Source organism: Urocitellus parryii, chromosome 3, assembly GCF_045843805.1.
Source record: "Urocitellus parryii isolate mUroPar1 chromosome 3, mUroPar1.hap1, whole genome shotgun sequence".
Classification (NCBI taxonomy): Eukaryota; Metazoa; Chordata; class Mammalia; order Rodentia; family Sciuridae; genus Urocitellus; species Urocitellus parryii.
In genome coordinates this window covers 45,993,331-46,012,271 of record NC_135533.1, presented here as the reverse complement: position 1 = coordinate 46,012,271, position 18,941 = coordinate 45,993,331, and the positions used below count along the sequence as shown (strand labels likewise).

General features: G+C 37.0%; 1 protein-coding gene across 3 annotated transcripts in view; it reads right to left on the bottom strand.

The window, feature by feature from the left end:
- Window positions 1-18,941, bottom strand: part of Cped1 (cadherin like and PC-esterase domain containing 1) — a 282,983-nt gene that overhangs the window by 36,221 nt on the left and 227,821 nt on the right. For all 3 annotated transcript variants that reach the window (XM_026388702.2, XM_026388703.2, XM_077795957.1), the window contains one exon: window positions 6,003-6,120. In XM_026388702.2, coding sequence (XP_026244487.2) covers window positions 6,003-6,120 — 118 coding nt within the window. The remainder of the gene's footprint in view (window positions 1-6,002; window positions 6,121-18,941) is intronic.

Sequence of the window (18,941 nt, the reverse complement as noted above, 5' to 3'; positions counted from 1 at the left end):
GTGTCAATCTTTTCGGCTCTTTCTGGCTGAAGGTTTCATGACCTCAGAGATGTCATTTCTTCATCTGTTAGATGAGATATATCATGTTCTCATATGATTGGTGTGAGGATGTAATGGAATAATATACTTAAAGGGCTTAGTTACCTGAAGAGTTCCCCTACTTTTTTGAATTAAGAAAGAAAACAATTTAAAAACTTCATCCATTCTGGGTCTGATTTGTGGTGCTGCTAGTAAAAGTCTCTAGTGTGATATGAATTTTAGTGGGAAGAATTTCTTTTCAGGGCATGAATATAATACATTTCACATTCATGACCTCAGGGATGTCAGAGCTGTGTATGTGTTTGTGGAAATAGTTACAAATAATAAAACATAAAGGGGATTATAGTTTATAGCTTGTATTGACTCATCACAGAAAGGAAAAAAATATGAACATTTTAGAGAGAAACTGGAAGAGAGAAGAGAAAATACAAGGCAAAGGAGATGAGAAATTATGAATTTCAAGGAAGGGAAGAAAATGTATAACAGGGGTACAAAATCAACTGGAGCAGAATTGCAGAACTAAAATTCAAAAGCAATGCAGACATATTCATTCCTCTTGCCATATATATATATTTTTTGCTTTGCTTTGCTTTTTCAGCGTAATGAGAATTCCAGAAGAAAACTGTTTCATTCAATGTCTACTCACTCTGTACTTTCTACACAGTTTCAGAACTGGGGAGTGACACTCTAGTTCTCCACATACATATCACTCAACCAGCATTTTTAAATTTAATACATTAAGATCTATCCTGTTGAGGTGTTAGGAGCCATTGTTGTTAAAATATCATAGTAATTTAAAAAACCAGGATTTTAATTGCATCTCCATATACCAGAGAGTGCTTTAATATATTAACTAATTTAAACTTCAAACCTATCCTATTATCACCACCTTAACTGATGTTCAGAAAATTTAGCTTGATGTCCTCCAAGAACCAGGATATGAACTGGACTGTCTGTTCTAGGACCCATGTTCTTAACTATAATTCTGAGTTCTCAAAATTGATATTTGGGTTCAAGGGATATAATTTATACATGTAAAATAATTATACCATCATAACAAGAAATGTAAAATTGACTGTTATATCTGTGTGGTAGTGAAAGAGCCTAGAATTTGGAGACACACACATCTGGTCTCTGTTGCCTCTAACAAGTCCTGAAGACCTCAATATTGATTGCAAATTAGCATTACCCAGAAAGCTTTTTAAAATACCCATACCGGGGTTGTACCCCAGACTGATTATGTCAGAATTACCAGACATGGGGCTGTTCTTCATTGATTCCAATACAAAGTCAAGGCTGCAATACACTGTTCAAATTAGTCTTTTCATGATTCAACGTGCTCCTTTGTAAGGAAAATAAGTACAGTACCTGACATGATGCCCGACATCCAGCAGTTAATGAATATATTTTACTCCCACACCCCAACCTCAAGCAAGCCAAAGCAGTTTAGAATCAAGAGAGTCAAGAAGGTCAGAGTTTTCTGGAAGCATAAAATGTGAACAGGACTTTATGGGTAGATAAGATTTGGAGACATGGAAGGCATGGTACTTTAGGGTACTCTTTACAGTGAAGCAATGGGCCTTAGAGATGAGAGGCAAAAGAACTGACAGACCTCCACATAGATGGCATATTTTGGCGGGAATGTGGAGGAAGAGGGTCAGTTAGGTGAAAGGTATTTCCAAAATTTCCAGATGGAGAAAGTAGTAATATTATTAAAAGACAGAAAATGTGGGATGTGTACTGGTTTTGAATGGAGAAATTCAGGTTATCCTCAAATGTGTCCATTTCTCTTTGCCGATTCTCTTTTTATAATTCTTCTCTCTTTTCATTCAGAATATATCTTGATTTCTAACTTCAATTTTGCTCTAACATACATGGTTTACAATCATTAAACAACCTCATTCACATCTGTAGCTCCTTTAATACTCTTTGATTAGACATAACCTAAAGTTTAATATTTCTTGATGAATTCCCCCCAGAAAATCTCTTTGGAGAAAGGCTTAGTCTTTTCATTACGGAGATTTGCATTCAGCAATGTGCAGAATTATTTTGGTTAGAGCAGAAGACACGTCAGCTCATTTTCCCGTCCTCTTGTTTTATAAATGAGGCAAACGAGGGCCCTAAAGAGTTAAAGGACATAAAGTGGGGTCATGCTGTTCCTGACAGGGCTGGACCATTACCAAGAGTCTGCAACTTGCTCCTCTTTTATCATGTTAGGCAAGGTCAGCATAAAACCATCGGCTGAAAATGAAATATGGCCCAACAGTCTCTTTGGTAGCATTTATAGGAAAACCCACAAACTGGTTGTTATGATGATCTTTCCTTTATTTTATAAAAACCGAATTTACTCAGTGGGTTCATGGGTTGATAGAGACTATGTTTAAACAAAGATTGTCAATTTTCTTTATAATAGACAACAGGACATTGGGAGCATAAATGTTTCTCTGAACATTTTTATCAGATGGCCGAGTATCTAAGCGAACATGCATCCCACCTCTAACCCAGGCACTCCCCACCCACAACCTTGCTGACAGCTCATTTTTTTTACAAACAGGCCCTCCTTGGCCACTTGCTGATAAGGATGAAGAAACAAGTGGTCAATTGAATGCACAAAGACTCAAATATGGGTGTAATTAGTTTGTGGGCATAACATTGCGTGCACATAAAAAGGAGACTTGAATTGGTCTCTGAAAACTTGGCCCCAATGGTTCACACTACTATATATTTATACAGTCATAACTTTTGCATTTTTGTATGGGTGAACAATGCCTTTTATTTATTGTGGGTTACTAATACTTCTTGAAATAGCCATCTGTATAACATCTGCAGGATTGGGGTTCTTGACATTTTAAGTGACACCAGCTCTTAACTAAAATTGCCAGAAAAAGGGACATAAATTCTACGTTATATATTTAAACACTGAATGAATCAAAGCTGTGATTTCTGAAATAAAGTATGACATATGTTTTAAGGAATAACATTCTGCTGAATGAAACTATCTTTTAGAAGAAGTTATTTTATTTATAGTTATAGATCTATGTTTAATGCAAACTAGATTTTAGTTATTTAAGTGAATCAGAGTGGTTGATACAACTCTGTGATTCAGAACTGTGGTGAGATGTAAAGTCATATAAATGCTATCACTAATTCCTGGCTCTCTAATATTATAAAATAAAGTGGTTTTTATTATGAAGAAAAAATATCATTTATATATTCAATATGAATAATATTAGATTTATGTCATGTTTCCTTGCTAAATATAAGGTGTCATGAAATCTTTTAATAGTTTTCATATCATAAAATGCCATCTGAGTTATTTTCCTTAAAGTTAAATATCACTCATTAACTACTGTATACATTTCTTCTTTCTCCAAATTAGAAGAATTGCTTCTTTCTTAAGCAATCCGTAAGATTATGTCTTAGTTAAATTATTTCCTAAATGATTGGCATCAATTTAAGAATTAAAATATAGTTATTCAAAAGTACATTAGCTAAAGCAAATGAGAAAGACATTTGACATCATTACATTGCAAAGTGGGAAAAAATGGATCCAGTTTTGCTGAATAAATGTCATGTGCTCTTTAAGATTTTTGAATATGACTGTTGGCTATGTTTGGCTACCCAAGCTAAATCTAGAGCACCTGAATAAGCTTCCTTTCAGTGTCACTTGCTGTGACTTCTTTCATTAGGAGGGAATCCCACTATCAAGGAAGGAAATTATCTCTGGCATCAAAAAAATACATTCTTGGAAGTCACCATCCTGGTCTCACTTGTTAATTTTGAGTTTTTAGCCCTTAGCAGCTCCAGTGGGGAGAAGTTTATCCTTATCATTGTGTCCTGGCTGCTCACAATTTCTGTGGAAGGGAGGATGGTTTGGATCTTAGTTTTAGTTCAGCAACCATTTTTCAGACATATATTAAACACTGAAGGATGAACAGGAACAACGTGTGCCCTGGGAAAACAAGTAATCTAGGGAAACCATCAGTAGAAGCATTTCTGCTCAGGCATCCTTGACGTCTATTATACGTACATTGTAACACGTGTATAGATATGTTGACGCTTATATATTATGTCCATTATAAAACATAAAAATAAAAAAGGCTAGAAAAAAAGCACACATCTATTGGTATCTGTACTGACTTTACCTCTGGGAGTGCCTCTTGCTGATCCCTCCCTTTCCTGGTGTGCATCATTCCGTTTTGGAGATCACTGATCATAGACCATAGAGGAACTTGTAAGTACCCACTTGTAAGTGCTATCGTGAATCTGTGCCCAGGAGTGCTGTGGGACACAGGGGCGACACCAAACTAGCAATCGGGTAGAGAAGAAAGGCTTCTTGGAGAGGGAGATAAGCATCAGAAGAAGTTAGGCAATGGCAGGAAGAGGACTTGTAGTGTATGGGAACAGTGTGGATGTGAGCCTGGAGTCCTACCTGGAGCAGAGTTGTTGGAATATTTGAGGCCAGGAGGATGGAGATGAGAGAGAGGGAGAAGAGGAACTGGTATAAGGAGGCCTTGAATTTTTAGGCAAAAGAGCATGAGCTTGATTTGGCAGTCAATTAGGAGATGTTTTCAGAGGGCCCAATTGACAGCCTCTCCTGGAAGGTCCTAACACAGAGACAGCACACAACTAAACCTGATGTAAGGGACGGCACGTTTAATGTGCAGAACAAGTTGCCTTTTTTTGAGGAATCCCAGTAATGTATCTTGAACTTATTGTGGAAGAACTTTTGACTTGGTGCAGTCAGAGGAATAGAATTAAGTTGTTTTATGATTGTCATAAATTGTCAACTGATTCAAAAAAATAGTTAACCAGACATATCGGTATCTCCTTTGTGCATTAAGAGTACGAGTTTCCTTTAGCAGAGAACCACAAATCATACCACCTGACACACCCTAATGGGTAAATCCCTTCTCATACACTGACTGGAATTTATTATTTAGAACACATGTCTAAGAACGGGGACCTGCCCACGTTGGCTAACCATGCATGCCAAATTGCAATTTGCCCTGCCCATTTGGGAAACATATTTCCTATTCAAGCAGCGGTGTGAAGTTCATGGCAAGCTCCTGAACGTTTTCTCAGACATGCTAGATGAAGGGAGACCAGGGGTCAGGAGGACAGAATGGTAACCGGGAAGCTTGGAGAAGCTGCTCCCTGCTCCCATGATCACTTTGGATGCAATTTTAGTCCCAGCTTTTGCCTGATGCCACTCTCTGCACTGAGAGACCATTGCTAGGGAAGGAAAAACAGGGAATGGGGAGAGTGGCACCAAAGATGTGTCCCATTCCAGGTCTGCTCAAGGCTTAGGCAGGATATAAGACTGTAATTTGGATTCAAGGTTTTAATTTTCCTACTTGTATTAATGCTCAACGTATGCGGGAGAGCAGTAATGATCCTTCTCAAGAATTCTTTAAAATTAAAAGAAATTCTTTTTAACTGAATCTAAAGCCTTTGTAGTTCCTTGATTCATCACTGATGTTTATTTTCTGCCTACTATGTACAAATTGTGGCGCCAAGTAAATTGATATGATGTCAACAAGTCAGACACCTTGCCTTCCTGAAGCTAATATCTTGGGAAAACTGACATCTAACAACTAGCTACATAGCTAATTCTTTAAACAACTGTGATAATTACAATGAAAGAAAAGTACAGGACTGTGAAATAAAGAAGGAAATGGGTCTGAGGATTAAGGAGGGTTCCCTGGCAGAAGTAATTCTTGAATTGAGATTTTCAGATAAGCAGAAGGTACTTCAAAGTGGGAAAGATGAAGAGAAAAGAATTTGATTAATCAAAATATATTGAATATTAAAATCATGCATTCATATTTATTATGTACATTGTAGTTCATACTAATGAAAAAAGTTTTGCCTTCTATTATCTTACAATGATAGTTTAAATAAGCTTATACTTATCTACATTAAATTTTTAAAGAAGAAATTATATACAAAGTGATAGTCACCTTTTATGTCCCCAGATGGACACATCTTCAGTTCAGGGTGTGAAATGGCTTCAATGTACTCAAGAGAAATAGGTTGTAACCCACAGTTCTCCTCTGGGTGAATTAACAGGCCACAATCCTGCATTAAAATAATAGAGATTAGTTGTCATAGTAATTTACCAGACTCATAGTAAATCTAAAAAATCTAAGTGGATAGAGTTGGGGAAGTTAGGAAAAAAGGTGGTATCAATATATCTGGATATACTTTGTACATTTTATGGAACAAGAGAACAGTGGTGTGTATTGGGAAAGAGAACTACTGTGCTCAGAGTAGCACCTGTGAATTTTAGATTCAGCCATGCCATGAACTGGTTATGCAATTAAGTCACTTGATCTCATTGCTCACTACAAAATGTGAAGGGTAGAGAAGAGAAAGAATGGTAACAAAGATGTTAAGTACTGTGTCAGACTGCATTATGGCTGCACACTCTCCACTCTTCTACCTTTCTTTCTTGTAATGGAAAGACCCTTTGTTGTTGGAGGAAACTATGGGCCCAACATTTAAAAATTCTATTTCTCAGTGTTAAAGGTGGTTATGGTACACAGTTCTAGCCCCTCCCCCCCAAATGAACATTATCTCTGGGTTTCTGGAAAAGCTTATTTCCCTGATGACACTTTTTCTTTGTTGCTCCGTTTCTTTTCCTTGGAATGCAAACATGAGCATGGAGGATGAGCAGCTATCTTGGGACCATGAGGAATCCATGAGCAGAACAAGCACAATGATACAGCCGAGATTTAGGGCCAACTTTGGGCTGCCTACCTCTATCCTTTTTTCCTATTTGACAAATAACTAATTCCTACTTGGTCAAGCCACTATAGAAATGTAAGATGCAGCCAAACTTCTCTCTCCCTGTAAGAGTTCATAAAACATTCTTTTCAGACTGTACAAAATTTTTGAATATTTTTTAATCCTAAAAGTGATTAATCCCATTAGTAGAATCTTAAAAAACAATGTGGAATGGAAAAGCTCATTAGCAGTTCTCATTTCCTTCTTCATTGAATGGTTACAAATTTGGTGAGGTATATTCACAAAATGAAGGACAGCTCTTTTTGTTGAGCCACAGCATTTATATATGTACAAAAACCAACCAACCAACAAACAAACAAAAAACAGTATTTAGGAAAATTGTTTAAAATGGCCTTAATCCCAGAAATCTCCACACTTGGAGTTTTGCTGGAGCCCTCACAAAGGGAATCTCAACTCCTAAGCAGCTTGTCACAGTTCTCATTAGAGTTCAATAAGATAATGAGGAGGGATTTTCTTGTTCCACACTATACAGAGTACATATGTTTAGTATGTGATTTAAGAAATTCATGGACCACTGCAGTAATGGCATTACCAACGGGCACCACCATGACCCTAGCTGTGCCTTTGTTGGACCCATGAATACATGACCACTCTTTCTGTTATAAGTTTCTCTGGATGCCCATTTCATTCCTTACCAAGGAGCTTGCCCAGAAAGGAATAAGAAGTATTTCTCTCTCTCTCTCTCTCTCTCTCTTTTTTTTTTTTTTTTTTTGGTGATATTACTGTACTTTTAGAGCAATACCAAGTTGGATCATTTAAACTGGTGGATAAATATCTTTAAACTTTACCTCCCTTTATTGATCCCATGAGATCACTTTTTTTAAGAAGAAAAAAAAATCTCTTCTTTCTCAACAGTTTAATGCACCCACCTAACTTTTAAAATATCCTTTCACCTCCTGCATCACCCAGATCCTTCCATAGGGACCATTTGCTCACCTTCCCCTCAACTCCTATCATGTCTCATGAATCAATAAAATGTGCTGGCCTGGCTGCCCCCTTCTGAAAGACAGGCCTTCTTCCAGAGATGGCTGTTACTTTCCCCACAAGAGATGATGTTGCTGGGGAGGTCGCTGCATTATCAACACACCTGGGCTCAGCTTTCTTTGGGACTCCATGATATATTTCCCCAAATGTTCTGCTGGAGTCTTGAGCAAAGGCATCTGCTGGCATCTTGGAGCCCCTGACACCCATTCAGAATAAGGTCTTATAAAACCTGGAAACTAGCATATTCCACCCCATCTTAGACCCTAGGTACCCTCATGCCAGAACCAAACTGCCATGCTGCTGCCCATTTCCTCCCCTCTAATCCTGCACGGGACACATTCCTCCCCTTAGGTATATCTTCTCATGTTTTCACTGGTCCTCTGCCTCTCCTACCCATGGCAAGCAAGCCCTTCCACAACCCTCAAAGGCTTCCTACAATTCCCTCCAATTTCCCTGGGGAAAGGACAACTTGCCGTGGTATAGCCATCTCCAGGAAAGGCTGCCTGATGAGTCCCTTAGCAATCCCAGCACAGTCAAGAGGTTTACCTTCTCCTGTGACCCAGCTGCTGCTTCCAAACCATCTTATTGCCTTTTTGCTCTGGTTCATTTTCCCTGGATCCTCCCTGTGGCTGTCTTCTACCAACATTTTTATTTTGTGTCCATATTTACCAGTGTAACACCTTGGTTTATCAATCTCTCCATTTTGCAATTTACCATTCTGTTCATATGAACCCATTTTATTTCATTCAACCATATATTTGAACAAATTCCAGACCTTTTCATTCAAGCCATAGATGCTCCACTTTCCATCTTAAATTTGAATGCATTTTTTTTCCAAATGAAACATACATTTTGTGTTTATAGTGCTAAAAATTGAACCCAGGGCCTCATGCATGTTAGGCAAGCCATCTGGCACTGAGCCACATCCCCAACCTGTTTTTCCTTTAGTTTAGAGACAGGGTCTTGCTGAATTGTCCAGGCTGATCTGGAACTTGTGATCTTCCTCATTCAGTCTCCTGAGCGTCTAGGATTATAGGTATGTACCACTGCACCTGGCTTAACATACTTTTCTTTTAACCTTATTCCTCCCTGTTCTTTAGTCATACAGGACTTCCATTCTCATGATTTTAATCCTGAATTTATGTCTGTACCATCCATTTCTAGTTCTTCCATTTTTATTTCATTGAAGGTGCATACAATAGTTTCAAGTCCAGTAACTGTGCAATCTATTGCCATTCAAGTTTCCACATGCCATTCAGTGACAATGGAAAAAGTCACACATGTTAAGACAAATGCCATAAAAGTTTCTTGCTGGTCTTTCAGTACTGCCTAATCTTTTCTCCATTATTTCTAGTTCTGTCTCTATTATTCTAGTTAGAATCCTCTCTTTCTAGGATGACTTCAAATCTTCATCAATCCTCTTACCCTCCTCACTTCAGCATCACACCATTGGTCTCATTGGACAATCTTGTCTATTAATCCATAAAGAATATACAGCCCATGAGGCAGGAATTTGCACAATTTCAACACACCTGATTACCAAACACAGCTTGTTTGAGGATTTCTCTGCTGCTGCCCAGTCCTTCAAGTCTGGCCTGCTCCAGAGTTGTACCTTTGACTCTCCTCAGTTGCACTCCGAGACAGATAATTCACCCTCATGGCAGAATCACTCTTAAACTACATCCATGTCATTCTCATGAGTCCCAGAGATATAGTCACAGCATCCTGAACATCTCGATTCATGTCTCATGAGTACCTCAATTTTAATGTAACTAGAACAGGTAACACAGTTTGGGTCCAAATTCATTCTGATCTCTATTTTCCTTGCTTTCCTCTTTTAAAGAAAATGCTAATGCCAGGCCTCTTCTGTTTCTCTTGCAGTCAAGAGAGGCCTCTGACATAATTCTGGCCCGTGAGCTACATATGAAAATTTGCTGGGAATTGCAGGGAAAGCCTTTGCTTTTCTGATGCAGAGGCTGTTTCTCTCAAAGTTTTCTCTATTTCTTTCCTTCCTGCTTCCTGGAACAGTGATCTGAAAACTGAAACAACTATCTTATGTTACAAAGGGAAGACCAAAAGAATTATGAAGAGTTCAGTTCTGACATCCTTGATCGGCTATGTTCATAGGGCCTCTTGTTGTATAAACAGTAAATACCTCTCATTTGTTTAAGTCAGCTTTGCTGTTGAGAAGCCTCCTGCTCCTTTAGCTTTCCTCTGCCAGTGGTACCATCTGCTAGGATGGGTCAGAGTCCTGCTGGCCATATATAGCTTCCTTTGAAAGCATCATAGATGTTTCTCTCTTCAATGAATCTCCTTTTCTGATTTTCTTTTGCATTTGTTGCAAAATTTTCATCAGGAAAGAATAAGATAGGATAGTTAATGGGTCCCAATTAGTGCTTGGTTTTTTTTTCTTTTTAATGTAAAGGATGCTCCATGAGATTACCTTAGAAATATTCCAAACATTCCAGTCATCTTCTTTGTTCTTAGGTGATGGGAATAAAAGGGTAGAGGAGAACTGAGTAAAGACTACAGACTAAAGGGCCAATCTCCAGTCTTAGCATTTTTCCAATACCTAATTTATCATGGATTTTTATCAATGCCCCTACCCAGAAGCTATATAAGCCCTTAGACTAGCATGTTTAGAGTAAGAACCTGGTAAAAAGTCCCCTTGTGCTTTGTGGGAGTTCTATGTCTTGTCTTCTCATTTAAATAAATCCTTTTTCTTTCCCTCTTGCCATTCATTTTTGTTCATGGATTTCATTCTTTGAGTCTGTGAGACAAGAACCAGGAAAAAAAATTTGGCAGTGAGCTGCTAGGGTCTGCCATTAATAGCTGCAATACGCTGCTAGTAGTAGAGAGAAGAATCTGGCTTTGCAGACTGTGACCCTCAAAGCTGATGCAGGCAGGCATCTCCTGCTGTGATTAGCTGCTAACACTAAAATGGACTTATTCAACTTAAGAGGCCTGAAGCTTACACAGACCCCACCTGTTAGTTGAAGCAGAGACTCAAGTTTCATCTCAAACTCCGGTTTCACTGTTCCTTACAAAATAGTCAAAATTGACCTTAGAAATTATCTTTCCCAAATTTGTCCCATATCCCATAATCTCAATACCAGGAGAGTTTCCATTTCCAAACCAGACACCTCAGTTATCGGAGTCACCCTTCTTTCCATTTCCTTTAGTATCCAACCAATCACCAGAGCTTTGTATAGGCTTTCTTCTCTTGATTTCATTTTTTACTTTCTTGATTTCAGTTTGATCTGTGTATTTGTGTCCATTTTCCCTGGGAATTGCCTTGTCCTCTTGATGGATTTCTTCTACCACCACTCCTATTGCCTGCCCACACATGCATTTTCTACATTGTTGCTGAAGCCTTTTCACTAAAATGAAAATCTTAACTCCCTTTTGCCTGAAATAATTTGAAACTTCATTGCATTCAGAATAAAATGTGGCTGCTGCCTTACTTTTTTGGTTCATCTCCACCCTGTCCTATTAACCTTCACCCCATACTCTGTTCTACCTGATTAACTGCAAGTTTGTCCAGTGCTAATTTTCCCTAATGTCTCTATACCCTAACCTCAGCTCTCTGTTCCACCTATCACCTGTTTAACTCCTACTCATCCTGAAACACCCAGCTGTGTAGTCTTCTTCTTCTGGGAAATATACCCTGATACACTAGGGGTTGGATGCACATACTATTTATTATCTGTTTGCTTTCATGCTATTTCTTTGTCACTTGCTCTTGTGCCTTCAGAACAGAGAGCCTAACATTGCAGTCTATGGTTTCAGCATTTAAAATCTAGAGCTGGGAAAATATTAATATGCAATAAATTTTATGAACACCTGAGTACATGAATGGTTCCATTTGAAGAGAAGCACATGGGTACTTTGTGTGAGTCTGTGCATCATTTAAGTGGCTCTTCAGAAAAGGGTCATATTATTAGCTCTGACTGTGGAGGAGACAAGCTGCAAGTATTGAAACTATTTCAGACTTACGGTCTATTTTAAGACGCTCACATTTCTTTTTTCTTTTCTTTTATTTTTGGACATATACTAAAAGATGACCCAGTATTTCTAGAATAAAACAAATTTCACTGAACAATGAACTTAGTAAAAGATGCATAAACATTGTGCTCGGGAATATTGCTTCTACCACTGGAAAAATATTTCATTGATTGGTTTTGAGATTTGTAGTAATTTTCCATGATAAAAACTTTAATTACATTTAATTTTTCCCATGAAAATCAATATATAAGCCTCATAATTTTTCTCATTTTGGCAAGATTGATTTCTTAAGCATATGCTAAGTGGCAATAACACATATCCTGAGTCCTATGTGACTCACATTGAAGATGCATAATATACAAAATTGTTCATAAATACAACATAATTTTAGGAGTTATTTAAATATGGTCATTTGTATATTTGGGAGAAATGCTTTTATTTCTCACACAATTATTCATTTTTTTCTTCGTATTTGGTACCAGGGATTAAACCCAGGGGTGCTTAACCACTGAACCACATCCCCAGCCCTTTTTCATATTTTACTTAGAGACAGGGTCTGGCTGAGTTGCTAAGGGCCTTGCTAAATTGCCAAGGCTGGTTTTGAACTCATGATCCTCCCACCTCGCCTCCTGAGCTGCTAGGATTACAGGCATGTGCCACCATACCCAGCTCATTTTATATTTTCATAAATATACCATACTAAAGAATAAAATAAAACACATTAACAAATAATCATTAATTTGCCAAATATGAATTAAGAACCTATTTTCCTATAAATATATTGTAAAAATACTATGCAAATAATAGAATGAATATAAAACTGGAACATCATGATACTCATAATGATAAATGAAATAGCTATCTTTTTTGCCTTTACTCTATGCCATGTAAAATATTAAGTGATTTACAAATATTATCATTTTTTATCATAACATCTCTGCCCTTCATTTTACGGATAAGGAAACAGAAATGCTAAATTATTAAGAGGCAGGATTTAAATGTAAGTTGGTCTCATTGCACAACTCTGCCAACTCATCTTAATACATTGCTGACTTTCTGAAACATACTATTCTGAAAGGCAGGACAAATCATTGCTTTTATCATCTGATCTCAAGCGTTCTGGGAAAGGTTCAGCACTTTATCTCCTTAACTACACCTTTACCCAGTGCCAGCTGAGAGCTGGTTCCTTAATGTCAACTTGCATTGCCTAATTGTGCTTTTCTGAATGCAGCCTTACTGATGCTGGCTCGGTATAAATCAATTCATGATGTTAGCCCAGATCAGAAAGTTTTAAATCATTCTTCTCTTTCTAGAATTTCTCACAATCCTGGGCATGTGATAAGCATTTGAAATGTGGTTGTAATGTATAGTTAGCATATGAATATATTGTCCATATACGGGATCAATGGAAAGGGATGGGAGCCCTTTTTTTGGGGGGGGGGAAGGTCAGTGAGAAGACCATCAGAGCAGAGAAAGAAGGATAAGAGTATGAGAATAAACATGACCTAGTCAGCCAGCCCAGGGTCCATTAGAGTGTATATATTTAGGGCACTGGAATGGCCTTAACTACAATTCTGGCTCTAACATTGTTGAGTCTGTACAAAATAAAAAATGTTTAGATAATTCCTATATAATCTATTTAGCTCTAGAATTTTATGTCTGTGGTTTTACTTTTTTGAGAAATTTCCAAATTGGCTTCTTGTACAAACTTCCATCTTATTCCAAAGGAATGAATTATTATTTGTCTTCATGTTGTCTGTAAATTTAACAACTGCTTTCCTAATATTATAGTCAGTTATCCATAAACTGAGTAGCTATCATGTGATTCACAGAATCTGAAGTCCAAGGAACATTTACACTTAGCTGAAGTATACATTAGCAAGAAATAATTACAGCATAATTTATGTGCAATTGTCCTTTATATACTACAATACTAAAACTGAAAGTTTTAAAAAAATGTATGTAAAGCTATATGAAGAGTTTTATATCCTTTATGGATAAAAATTGAAAATATTTCTGAACGTAATAGCATATACCTTGAAACAGTAATTATACTGTTAAAACTTTAACTTACAGATATATTTAAGAAAGTATACAAAGATACATGTAAAAGAAATTGTACCACAGCACTTCTTATACTAACAGAAAACTTGACACTACTCATGTATCCACCAATAGGGAACTCAATAAACAACTTATATTACATCTACATAATGGAATATTTTATAATACTTAGAAAAGAAGAATGCAAAGTGAGGAGATAGATATGTAAGATATTAGAAGAAACAAAGAATTGCGAAGTATGATGCATACCATGATCCTTTTAAATTTTTTTTATTTGTTTTAATTAGTTATACATTACAGTAGAATGCATTGATGCATTTTGATATATCATACATGGATTGGATATAATTTCTCATTTCTCTGAGTGTACATGTTACAGAATCATTTTGGTCTTGCAATCACATATATGCATACACTAATAATGTCTGTTTCATTCTATCTTTCCTATTCCCACATTCCCTCCTCTTCTCTCCCATCATTTCCCTCTACCTAATCTAAGGTAATACTATTCTTCCCTAGTGCCCCCTCTTATTGTGAATTAGCATCCATGTACTAGAGAAAATGTTTGGCCTTTGGTTTTGTGGGATTGACTTATTTTGCTTAGCATGATATTCTCCAACTCCAACCATTTACTGGCAAATGCTATAATTTTACTCTTCTTTAAAGCTGAGCAATATTCCACTGAGGATATATACCACATTTTCTTTGTCCATTCATCTATTGAGGGACACCTAGGTTGGTTCCATAGTCTAGCTATTGTGAATTGAGTTGCTATAAACATTGATGTGGCTGTGTCACTATAGTATGCTGATTTTAAGTCTTTTGTGTATAAACCAAGGAGTGGGATAGCTGGGTCAAATAGTGGTTCCATTCCCAAATTTCTGAGGAATCTCCATACCGCTTTCCATAGTAATTGCACCAATTTGCAGTCCCACCACAAATATATGAAAAAGTATTCAACATAGCATGATCATAAGTGAAGTTCTAGATATTAAATACACTTGACTACCCACACATAAATTCTGTATGGATACACAAGAAACTGAAGAGTGGGTCACTTAGATTAAGAATTATAAATTAGGGGGCTGGGGATGTGGCTCAAGCGGTAGCGCACTCGCCTGGCATGCTGTGCGGCCCGGGTTCGATCCTCCGCACCACATACCAACAAAAATGTTGTGTCCGCCGAGAACTAAAAAATAAATATTAAAAAAAATTCTCTCTCTCATCTCTCACTCTCTCTTAAAAAAAAAAAAAGAATTATAAATTAGGTGTGGTGACGCATGCCTGTAATCCAGCAGCTAGGGAGGCTGAGGCAGTTTTTGAGTTCAAATCCAGCCTCAGCAATTTAAAAAAGCCTAAGCATCTTAGTGAGATCCTGTCTTTAAATAAAATATTAAAAAGACAGCTGGGTTATTTGTTATCTTATTGTTTAATTTTTTAAGTTCTTTGTACATTCTGGATATTAGGGCTCTATCTGAGGTGTGAGGGGTAAAAATTTGTTCCCAGGATGTAGGCTCTCTATTTACCTCTTTTATTGTTTCTCTTGCTGAGAAAAAACTTTTTAGTTTAAGTAAGTCCCATTTGTTTATTCTTGTTATTAACTCTTGGGCTATGGGCGTCCTATTAAGGAATTTGGAGCCCGATCTCACAATATGTAGATCCTAGCCAACTTTTTCTTCTATCAGACGCAGTGTCTCTGATTTGATATCTAGCTCCTTGATCCATTTTGAGTTAACTTTTGTGGCTGGCGAGAGAAAGGGATTCAATTTCATTTTGTTGCATATGGATTTCCAATTTTTCCAGCACCATTTGTTGAAGATGCTATCCTTCCTCCATTGCATGTTTTTACCCCCTTTATCAAATATAAGATAGTTGTATCTTTGTGGATTAGTTTCTGTGTCCTCTATTCTGTACCATTGGTCCACCTGCCTGTTTTGGTACTAGTACCATGCTGTTTTTGTTACTATTGCTTTGTAGTACAGTTTGAACTCAGGTATCGCTATACCTCCAGATTCACACTTCCTGCTTAGAATTGCTTTTGCTATTCTGGGTCTTTTGTTTTTCCATATGAATTTCATGATTGCTTTATCTATTTCTACAAGAAATGCCATTGGGATTTTCATTGGCATTGCATTAAACCTGTAGAGAACTTTGGGTAATATCGCCATTTTCAACAAATGGGCCAAGGACCTGAACAGACACTTCTCAGAGGAGGACATACAAGCAATCAACAAGTACATGAAAAAATGCTCACCATCTCTAGCAATCAGAGAAATGCAAATCAAAACCACCCTAAGATACCATCTCACTCCAGTAAGATTGGCAGCCATTATGAAGTCAAACAACAATAAGTGTTGGCGAGGATGTGGGGAAAAGGGTACACTTGTACACTGCTGGTGGGACTGCAAAATGGTGCGGCCAATTTGGAAAGCAGTATGGAGATTCCTGGGAAAGCTGGGAATGGATGCACCATTTGACCCAGCTATCGCCCTTCTCAGACTATTCCCTGAAGACCTTAAAAGAGCGCACTATAGGGATACGGCCACATCAATGATTATAGCGGCACAATTCACAATAGCTAGACTGTGGAACCAACCTAGATGCCCTTCAATAGATGAATGGATAAAAAAAAAATGTGGCATCTATACACAATGGAGTATTATGCAGCACTAAGAAATGATAAAATCATAGAATTTGCAGGGAAATGGATGGCATTAGAGCAGATGATGCTAAGTGAAGCTAGCCAAGCCCTAAAAAACAAATGCCAAATGTCCTCTTTGATATAAAGAAAGCCACTAAGAACAGAACAGGAAGGAAGAGCATGAGGAAAAGACTAACAGTAAACAAAGACAAATGGGGGGAGAGAAAGGGAGAGAGAAGGGAAAGCATATGGAAATGGTAGGAGACCTTCAATGACACACAAAATTATACGAGGTTATGAGGGGCAAGGGGGAGGGGAAAAAAGGGAGAGAATTGAACAACAGCAGAGGAGGCAGAGAGGGAAGATGGGAGGGGAGGGGAGGGGAGGGGGGATAGTAGGGGATAGGAAAGGTAGCAGAATACAACAGTCACTAATATGCCATTATGTAAAAATGTGAGTATGTAACAGATGTGATTCTGCAATCTGTATTTGGGGTAAAAAAGGGAGTTCAAAACCCAATTGAGTCAAATGTATGAAAGATGATATATCATGAGCTCTGTAATGTTTTGAACAATCAATAAAAAAAATGAGATATAAAAAAAAAGAGAGCTGGGGATGTGGCTCAGTGGTTAAGTACCCCTGGGTTCAATCCCTGGTACCAAAATAAAAAAAAAATTAAAATTATAAATTTAAGAAAGAAATATAGAGATGGGAAAGTAAAAAAAGAGAGAATATCAGAATAGAACTGATAGTTTCTGTGAGGATGTTTTGGAGTCTTAAAACCACTGTAAAAAGTTCCACAAACTAGATGATGTAAACAAGAGAAATTTATTGTTTCACAGTGCTAGAGGCCATATTTCTCTGAATTGAGATGTCAGTGGTTTTAATTTCTTCTGGGGCTATCTGCCTGCATGTCATTTAGCACTGCCATGTTTGCAAGCCTTGTCCTCTATCAGCAGGAACAAGAGAGAGGCAGGCAAATGTATGCTCCAGGCAGGAGGACAAGCATTTGGAACATTCTGAGCTAAGTGAAAACAGCCACTGGACTCGGTAGTGGACAGTGTCAGAGACCAAGATAGAAGCAGGCAAAAGTTGATCAAATTAACTTGGAATCATGATTTTCACAATGAACTCATTCTAATGACACTAAGTTCAGGACTTTGGCAACAAATATACCGTTTCTTCCATTTTCTAAAAATTCTTATCAGATAAGCATAAGTTCTATCACCTTTTATAAAACTTATGAAAAATTTTACTTTCCTTTTAATATACAAAATAAAATTAAACATCTTTTCTGGGGAGTGGGAGATGTTTTGACTTTTATTTACAATTTTCTCCAATAAATTATTTTTTGGTGAGTAAGATTATCTATATCATTAGCTTATTTTGGATTTATTAAAAAATGTGTAGCTACCTATCATTCTATTTTATGCAGAGGAGATCCCTAAAAACACTGCTTTAAAAAATTGATAAGCATCAATGCTTGATATTATCTGGTTTTAGTGAGAGATTACTAATAAGTTTTAATATTTTATTATTTTTATAAAGCAATTGAACTTGAGGTCAGGTAGTAGGGTGCAGCTTCGCTTGTTGTCTATGCTTGATGCTCATTTCTTATAACACCTTAGCATCTACAGAGTAATGACCCATTATATAATGTGATAACTGTGTGCTTCCTTACACAAATACCAGCTGAAAAGTGGCTATACATTATATCATGAAAAAATTTTAAATTAGTCGAAAAAGAACTCAGGGAAAATGGAAATTGAAACAAATTACAAGCAGATGAATTCATAATTTTCAATTAAATACATTAATATGGCATCAATATTTGGAATACTTCTTTCTGCTTCTCATACATTCCAAATCTCTGAACTAATAAATATGAAATTTTCTTTCTTCTTTTTTGTTTTTGTTTTCAATCTAAATCATCTTGAGATTATCCTTGATGGGACCAGTGTGGTCCTGAATGCTGAAAGGCATTCTCTAGTGTTAATTTAGAAAAAATAATAATAATAAAATAAATAAATATATACATATATATATGTATATATTTATTTATCAATCTCCAGGTTTTGTAGAATTTGACTAAAAAAATCTATGCAGATGAGGCCTGTGAGATGGCTGATGTTTCTCATTTCCTGCAGGCTAGAAACCCCATTGAAAACAGTCTATATTATTATTATGGTGTTTCAGTGTTTTTAGTTTTATTTCCAGATGGAATCCAGAAGCTTAGATGTGAATGCAAATGAAAAAAAGAATTAATTTATATATTTAAATATCTGAAAACCCTCAGTTCTTTTTGACTTGTGAACAAAGTGGGGAATCGGGACTGAATGTACTGTGACGGGCTCTGAAGAATCTGCATCAGTTTGAGAGATGACAAAACAATAACAAG